The sequence below is a fragment of the Nanorana parkeri genome, unplaced genomic scaffold (assembly GCF_000935625.1).
Source record: "Nanorana parkeri isolate BGI_ZX_2015 unplaced genomic scaffold, ASM93562v1 scaffold251, whole genome shotgun sequence".
In the NCBI taxonomy this organism is placed as follows: Eukaryota; Metazoa; Chordata; class Amphibia; order Anura; family Dicroglossidae; genus Nanorana; species Nanorana parkeri.
In genome coordinates, this window is record NW_017306519.1 from 351,000 (window position 1) to 359,231 (window position 8,232).

Consider the following 8,232-nt stretch of genomic DNA (forward strand, 5'->3'; position numbering starts at 1 on the left):
TGATTTTGACTTTCCTCATCTTTCTGCTTGTTTCACAGCTAGTGTCACTAGCGATTAAGTCAGACAGCCAGGCAACTAGGGGGATCAGCAATTGTAGCCACTGTGTTTCTCTCCATACAAGTTCCACTTAAAGGAACCCATGCAGAGGGAAATGGGTAAATTGCCGGTACTACTTTTGCTTGGGGTCATTCCGCCTAACAAGTAAGCAGAAAGAGAAGTCAGAACTAGGGATCTGCATATTTGCAGGCCAGCGACTCCAAATGTATTAAAGCTATAGCATCAGCGGGCAAGACAGCCAGGCAAATAGCATATTCAGCAGGAGAGGTCAGCAATGGATGCTTCGTTCTTAATAAAACTGTCCTTAATGTTTTGTGCTTTATCTTTACCTGCTCAGGTGTTTGTGAACTTTGCAAAGAAGCAGAGCGACAACCTGGAGCAGCAGGAGGCCAACCCTGCTTGTGCTGTCCCCTCCCCTGTGGAGCGAGTGCTGAGTCTTCTGCGACCCCGGACCACACCCACCGAGCTGCGGGCACTTGTGGTGGAAGAGCCTGAAGATCTGGAGACAGATGATGAGGGACTCATCAGCTTTGAGGAGGAAAGGGTAAGGGTGGGAACAAGTTGGACGATGCTGACTTGTATAGTTATATCCTTGTACATAAAAACAGATGAAAACAAAATGTTGATGAGAGAATTCATTGGCCAGGGACAAGCACAGGTAATAAAGGGCCAGGACACCTGATGTGATCATGCTTCTTCTGGGTATGGCTAGATAAACTAAAGGACTAGGAAAGTTCACATTGCCCAGCTATGAAGAGAACCTGTTTTTTGTCCAGTTGGGAAAATATTTTTGCTTGATATCCAAGCCTCCATGCCTTATTCTCCTGCTGATGCCCAATGAGACTTTGGGGTGTGGAGGGGTATGCGCCCCCTATTTCTGCCGATAAAGCAGCACTTTGCACCTGAGCAGTCAGTCACCAGTCTTAAAGGAGAACTATGAGGTGAGTGCTTTTCACTCACCTCATAGTTATAGCCGAACTGTGACAATGAGACTGTCACAGGTCGGCTCAGTAGATCGGGAGGTGCGCAAACACATAGCGGCGTTCGCTCACCTCTCGATCCTGTCACGGCTCTCTGCCGTGACAGGGGAGGGGCTGGATTCCCCCCTCCCCGCTCCGATCCGCCAGCGCTGACTGGCGGAATGGACGGGGGAGGGGGCGGGTACAGCTGGCCCTGCCTCTAGATAGGCAGAGCCAGCTGTCAGTCACGCAGCTGGGCGGATCCCGGCATAATTGTCGGGATCTGCTTCAGCTGCAGCGTCTTAGTATACCGCAAGATACAGCTCGCGGTATACTGAGCCTAGGGTGACGCTAGTTTGTGTCCTCCCGTTACCCTAAGGAGAACTATGGGGAAAAGCCTTAACCCCGTAGTTCTCCTTTATGTGTTCTCACAATCGGGCAGCCCACAACTTGCATATATCTCTCGTATAGGGCTCTAGTGAGCAAATAAGATGTCAGGGGAGCATAGAGAAGGTAAGTATGAGCAATGAAGGGGTTAGACTAGCCATACACGGATCCTACTGAATTAAGACGGATGGAAATTTGTTTGCCAGACAGCGACTACATCTAAATCAGCTGCAGTCACTGTTAGGGTGCAGATAGCCGCTGATGTTGTCATGGCTTTCTGAAGACAAATACCTGGCAGTGCCTATTCCTCCATCCAAGCTGTTTAGCGTGAATGGGGGTATCAAGTTATTTTCCCTCTTCAGAAAATCTACATGTGTATGGCTAGCCTTCATTTTTTTTTTTTTTTTTTTTAATAGAGCATTGTAGTGTTAGGCTGCAGAAAAACCAAATAGGAGCGTCACATCCTAGCATGATAAAGGGCGACACAAGGGAAGGGGGAGAAAGAATATTTTGTTGCACTTACAAGCTGACTATGTAGAAATTCAGTATCGTATAGGATCCACAGAGGTTACCAAAACAGGCTTCTGGTATTTGTGTAGACCAAAACGACAGGTGAATCATGTGGTAGAGACGCACAAAGTGACAGACACGCTGATTGTGCAAGACTGTAACCAATGTATAGAGACAATCAAAATTGCACTAACACTTGTGTGCCTTTAACCAGTTGCTTGTCAGTCTAGGAGAGAGAACGTCCTGTGGCTCCACTCTGGGTGTGTGGCCGTGCACTGAAGTGAGAAGGTCCGCAGCTGTCACAGCAGAGCCGCAGCTGGAGAAGACAGCGCGGTGTAAAAGGGAGAGCCCATTCCAGGACAGTCCCGGGAAAGAGTAGAGACACAGGGATGGTAGAGGGTGTGCGGGCCGAGCTTAGGAGGGGGAATGTGGGGAAGGTAGAGGAATGGGTCGCGTTTCGAGAATATAACCTGTTTTTCAAGCCAGGAAAGAGAGACATATTGCAGGGATAGCCCCACTGCAAGGGTTAATGTTAATAAATCCTGGAGTTCTTCTTTAAAGTGTATCTCTAGGCAAACATAGGATTTTTTAAACTCGCTGTAAAATCCTTCTCTATGCGTTTATTGAAGGACATAGCGAAGAAAATCGGTAGGAGAAACTTTCTCATTAGTAAGACCCTAGTGCAGCAGCTTGGCCCACTCAGTGGTTGCAGATCTACGATCTTCACCGTGTCCTTCAATGAATGGAAGAGAAACTCACTTTTAGCATTGGATAGAGTGGGGAAGTTTTTATCGCTGCCTGTGCCCCTATTGGGAATATTCACCACTTTTTTTGTGCTGGTGACCATTGTCACCAAAAAAAGAAAGAGGGGAAATGTAAAATTTTAGAGTTCTCCCCAGAAGAGACAAGTTGAAATTTCCAATGGGGACAATTGTACAAGAGGAAATTCCCCTCAATTTGAGTTTTCCTGTAACTTCCTGTTGTACTTCCAGGGCAGGAAGTGAAGGGAACTTCCCCCAATGATATACAGACAACCAATCTCTACTAACTAAAAACATTTTGGCTACACATACACCTTAACGTTACTTGGTCATTATTTTGGACTAGTTGTCTATGGAACAGCTAACCTGAACTCATTTTGTTTTTTCCCAGGCTCAGTTATCTTTCAACACAGACACTCTCTGCTAAGAAGGGATCTCTTTCCGCTCTACACAACAACCACCCAATACGCTGCAGACCACTGCCCAGTTTTACAACAGCCCCACAGCAAGCCTGGGGTAGCAGGTTAAAGGAAGCGATGACCTCTGAATGACTTACTGGACGGTCGTGCTTGTAACATACACATGCTGACCTGGTCTTGGATGCCTTCGATACCACTGACCATGCATTGGGGATGCCCTGTTCTGAAATGGACTGATAGAGCAGGTCCCCACAGCTGCTTAAAAAAAAAAACTAAACCGGGGGCTGCAAAACTGCCACGCACTGAGGCCCCTGCGCCTGAAGATGGCCGACACTCCAGACGCTGCCGGTAGTTACTGAACTGACAAGACTCACCTTAGCAGAGGATTATTCTTAACTACTACATTTCGGGAATGTATAAAAAAAAAAAAAGTTGTACTGCGGCCTCCGTGACGCACTTTTATTTTCAGGACATGGCAGCAGATGTGGTGCTCTGCTCTGTGGGCATTACATTAGTTTTTTTGTTGTAATGTTTTTGGGTTGTTTTTTTTTGCTACTTCCTGTGCTGACTCTGCCCCATCTTTGTGTGCAATATTATGTGCCAACCACTGTATATAGTGTCGCTGCAGAGGGCGCTCACAGCCAGCAGAAAACCTTGTGGGCATTTTAGGAACTGCACTGCCAAAAAGAGAAACAAAAAATAATTATGAGAGATTTGTGTGTATACAATGCTTTATTTTGTGTTTTCCTTTTTCAAAAACTGCAAATGAAAATGACCAAATATGTGCACTTTATTTGGCGTTTGTCTTCTCTTTGTGTTGGAACAACATGTAACTGTATATATGGATGGTGTGCGTGCGTGTATGTGTGCGTGTAAACCTTGATAAATGCCACCTGGAGATAGAAGAAATGGTATATATGGCTTCTATAGAGATGTATGTAGGGCTGTCAAAGGCTCTCAAAAGGAAGAAAGCGCAAGTTGAGAATTGTGCACAATGGTCAAAATGACTTTTATTCAGCTGCTAAGGGCATCCAGAGATGATTATGAGTATATAATATGGTATAGTACAGAATTTATTTACTAAAACAAACATGCAGTATAAAATGGTGTATATACATATTTGAATATTGAGCCAAAAACAGGTTATGATTTATACAGATCTCTATTTTTTAAGGTTTGTTCCTAATTCCAATACATCTTCGGCATTTAATGTGGGGATTTATTTAGAGAAATCCTACTAGCTTGAAGTTAAAGAACATTCATTGTAGTACTACAGGGTTGGGCATACACCAATTACAGTACATTGTGTCCTTAGATCATCACCGTGAGAATATGATTACGTTTATATGATTCTTTAGTTTGTTCTTAGTGTTGCCTGGTATTGAAACCCAAATAATTTATTTTTATTTTTGGAGGAGTTAGAACCACGTTCAGGTTTGCATGTGTCCCTGCTGGAGAGATTTTCTCTTCTTTCATGTTCCAATGACAAGGTTCTGATGAGCAGGAAGTGATGGAAAATCTCTCAGGCAGGGAGGACATGCACAGCAAATACATTTTTATGTAGCATAGGGACAGACTGGAACATCTGTGAAGTTTGTGTTGTAGTGTGTTCCTTCCAGTACCTGTGACCAACATTTCTTGTCCTGGTGGCACAAGAATAAAACGTAAGTGGGGATTTCCCCAATGGAGTAATGCGTTATGAAATTATTTACGTTGTTTGTCAAAAATTGGTTGGTTAGTATGGCTAACGAACGATAGGCATTTGACTATGTTTGATGGGGTATTCGAGGCCTCCTACCTCTCCCTCTCTCCACATGATGTGAACCACTGCCAACTTTCCCAAAGACTCAGGGTCTGTCCTCTTTGCTGCTGCTTTACAGTGACAGATGGCCATTTAATCCCTCCTGTTTTTGCAGCTGGTCTATGAGTATCCATTGTTGGTGTATTTTTACTTCACATACTGTCAGTGCGGTAAATCATAAGTGCAAGGGAAGTGGTCCTGTGGGCCCTTCCAGGTCACGATCCACTAACAGCTCTGGGGCAGCTTGCAGTGTTCCTCCTAAAGTATTTAACACCGATAGCCCGGATCACTGTCCTCTCTGCTTGAATCCACACACTTCTTGGAGTCTTCATCAGCTTCCTCATGAATAGCTCCATCCAGAATGTATGTGCAAATGCAGGGGGGTTGCAAGAGTACTAGTATGTCCTCTATTCCAGATTCCACCCCTAATTGGCCTGCAGATTCTTCTGCACACTCAGCTGAGGATGAAGAAGACTATACCCTATGCTTCTTGGATGAGTTTTAACCTGAGGAGGTTCAGTCTGCTGACATAACTCCTAAGCCCATTAAGGCACACATGAAGTCATGCAGTGTGGCTATATACGGCTGCCTACAGGAGGATTGGACACAAACAAAAATATGTAGGTCAGCCCAGGATAATCCTCCTCTACCCAGCATACCTCAGCATGTGTCCCTCAATGGGAAAAAAAAAATAGGATTTTATGGCAAGTACAAAATTACTATTTCTTGCTCATCCTTTGAGGGACACAGGAAGTCATATACTATTGGGAGGTTCAAAAGCAGTGCAAATACAGAGTGGGCAACAGCATCAGTGGTTACAGCCTCAATGAAAGTGGAACTGGGGCTACCTGCAATTCAAAAGCTGCCTGAAATGCCAATGCCCGAAAAGCACACCAGGTGAGGCCAAACCCCCCATCTGATGGGGGAACATGCCAACACAACCAGACAAAGAACACAGTAAATCAACCTCATTCTCAAGACCAAGATACCCCTGGTCACCACTCATAAGGAATGACTCCACGTGAACAGAAGCACCGAACCATGGATCCATCAAAAAGATGATCAACCAGACCCGGCCAAAACAGGTGGAACAAGAAACAAATGTAGGAAAGCAGAAACCCACAGCCTGACACAGGGCCGTCTTTAATATTAATTGGGCCTTGGGCATGATTTTTCTGATGGACCCTCCACCTCCATTACCTATAACCACCCCCTACCCCCCCCCACTACCTCCCGACCCAGACCCTGTATCCACCTACATCACCTACAACCATCTTCCCCTGAGAAGAATAAACTGGTGAAACTCGAATAATTAGAATATCGTGCAAAAGTTCATTTATTTCACTAATGCAACTTAAAAGGTGAAACTAATATATTAGATAGACTCATTACATGCAAAGCAAGATAGTTCAAGCCGTGATTTGTCATCATTGTGATGATTATGGCTTATAGCTCATTAAAACCCCAAATCCACAATCTCAGAAAATTAGAATATTGTGAAAAGGTGCAATATTCTAGGCTCAAAGTGTCCCACTCTAATCAGCTAATTAAGCCATAAGACCTTCAAATGGTTCCTGAGCCTTTAAATGGTCTCTCAGTCTGGTTCAGTAGGAATCACAATCATGGGAAAGACTGCTGACCTGACAGTTGTGCAGAAAACCATCATTGACACCCTCCATAAAGGAGGGAAAGTCTCAAAAAGGTAATTGCAAAAGAATTTGGATGTTCCCAAAGTGCTGTATCAAAGCACAATAATAGAAAGTTATGCGGAAGGGGTTATGGTGTTAAGTTAAATTGGATTGAATCAACTAAGAATAACCATCTAATTAGAGCCATTAGTGTTATGGACCTTGGTCCAGTAATACAGTCAACTTTGGTCTAATTCTGGGGGTTGAGCCCAGAGATAAAGAACTATAATAATAATAATAGGGTGGTAAAGTGGGTACGGTGTTATATGAACAGATAGGCTGTCATGTTTTGGGAATCAGGGAGAGGGGGGGGGAGTATAAAAGTAGATACAGACTCTTGTGGGTCAGGTGGGCACCATGGGGGTACCATCTGTAATTGGGTTTGGTCAAAGTTCAGCGAACTATCATAGGCAATCCAAGCTCCCCAGATTTTCTTGAATTTGACATAAGAATTGGTCAGGATTGCTGTGATCTGTTAATCATTGTGCCTGTGCATCTGTGTTCAAAGGGGGTAATAGAGTAGAGTGGAGTAGCTAAACGGGTTAGTGATCGTATAAAGTTGTGGATATGGAGGTAGTGGAATAGTTCAGTCAGAGGTATTTGTAATGAGTCTGTGAGTTGAGCAAAGGTGCGAATTCCCTGGGGTGTGAAAAGGCAGGGAGACAGGGAGGGGCCCACCTCTGAGGCCCCTTACTTGCAACACAGCGTCTGAGATGTCCCCTCCATGCCCAGAAATTACCAGTTTGGAGGAACAGATCTCCAGGGGATCACCCTTAAAGGGATCAGCTCAGGTAAGCTTGAGACCAATGCTACCAGCCACAGCAGGAACAAACCACCTTCCCTGACTAAGGAAGATTATCATTCCTTCTTATTGGGGAAGACACATCAGCAGAGCAAAACAAACGACAACCGCACAAATTGTTGAGTGCGGTTGTCGTTTGTTTTGCTTTACCGATTTGGTGCAGCGACGCATGGGGTTTCTCAGCTGCCAATGGGATGTGCGGGATCCCTTGTGTGTTTCTGTACCTTTAAGGAGGTGGGGCGTCCTCCTGACAGGCCTGCACCCAATTTGATATCTTCTGCCCCATGTGCTCCAAGATGGAGACTCTCATAGTTTAGAGTTAGGACCGCACTATAAGAGGTGCCTTGGCGCGGCAGTGCGGCTTACACATCCTTTGCAGAAGACGTGTATCCAAACCTCTGTCATTGTCCTTAGTGGTGAGACAAGTTGTTTTACATTTTAGACACATCAGCAGAGGCGGCTCTCTAATAAGGCAAATTAAGCGGTCGCCTAAGGCCTTGCGCTCACAAGGGCCTCGCGGCCGCCTGATTCGCTGCTGTGCGCAGACTGCATTAGGAGCCTTGTCACATCCAAGAGTGTATCGCAGCTGCCGAACATCTCATCTCATCATGAGATGTTCGGCGGCTGCGATGCACGCTTGAATGGGACAGGGCTCCTAATGCTGTCTACGCTCAGCAGCAGAGGCGTAACTAGAACCTTCAGGGCCCCGATGCAAGAAACTATGAAGGCCCCCCCCCCAACCACCATGGCACTGTGTGGTTAACAGGAAGGCTGCCGAGGTCCGATTTTGTTTAAATCGTTAATTGTGACCGGTAATAATATGCAGCCCATGGCAGTGAATAATGGAT

General features: G+C 45.3%; 1 protein-coding gene across 1 annotated transcript in view; it reads left to right on the forward strand.

Moving 5' to 3' along the window:
• ABCA2 (ATP binding cassette subfamily A member 2) overlaps nucleotides 1-3,886 on the forward strand; it is a 140,642-nt gene extending 136,756 nt beyond the window's left edge. The window contains exons 49-50 of the mRNA XM_018556764.1: nucleotides 395-601; nucleotides 3,066-3,886. Of these exons, the coding sequence (XP_018412266.1) occupies nucleotides 395-601; nucleotides 3,066-3,101 (243 nt within the window). The 3' untranslated portion in view covers nucleotides 3,102-3,886. The remainder of the gene's footprint in view (nucleotides 1-394; nucleotides 602-3,065) is intronic.
• Nucleotides 3,887-8,232: the final 4,346 nt, after the last annotated feature.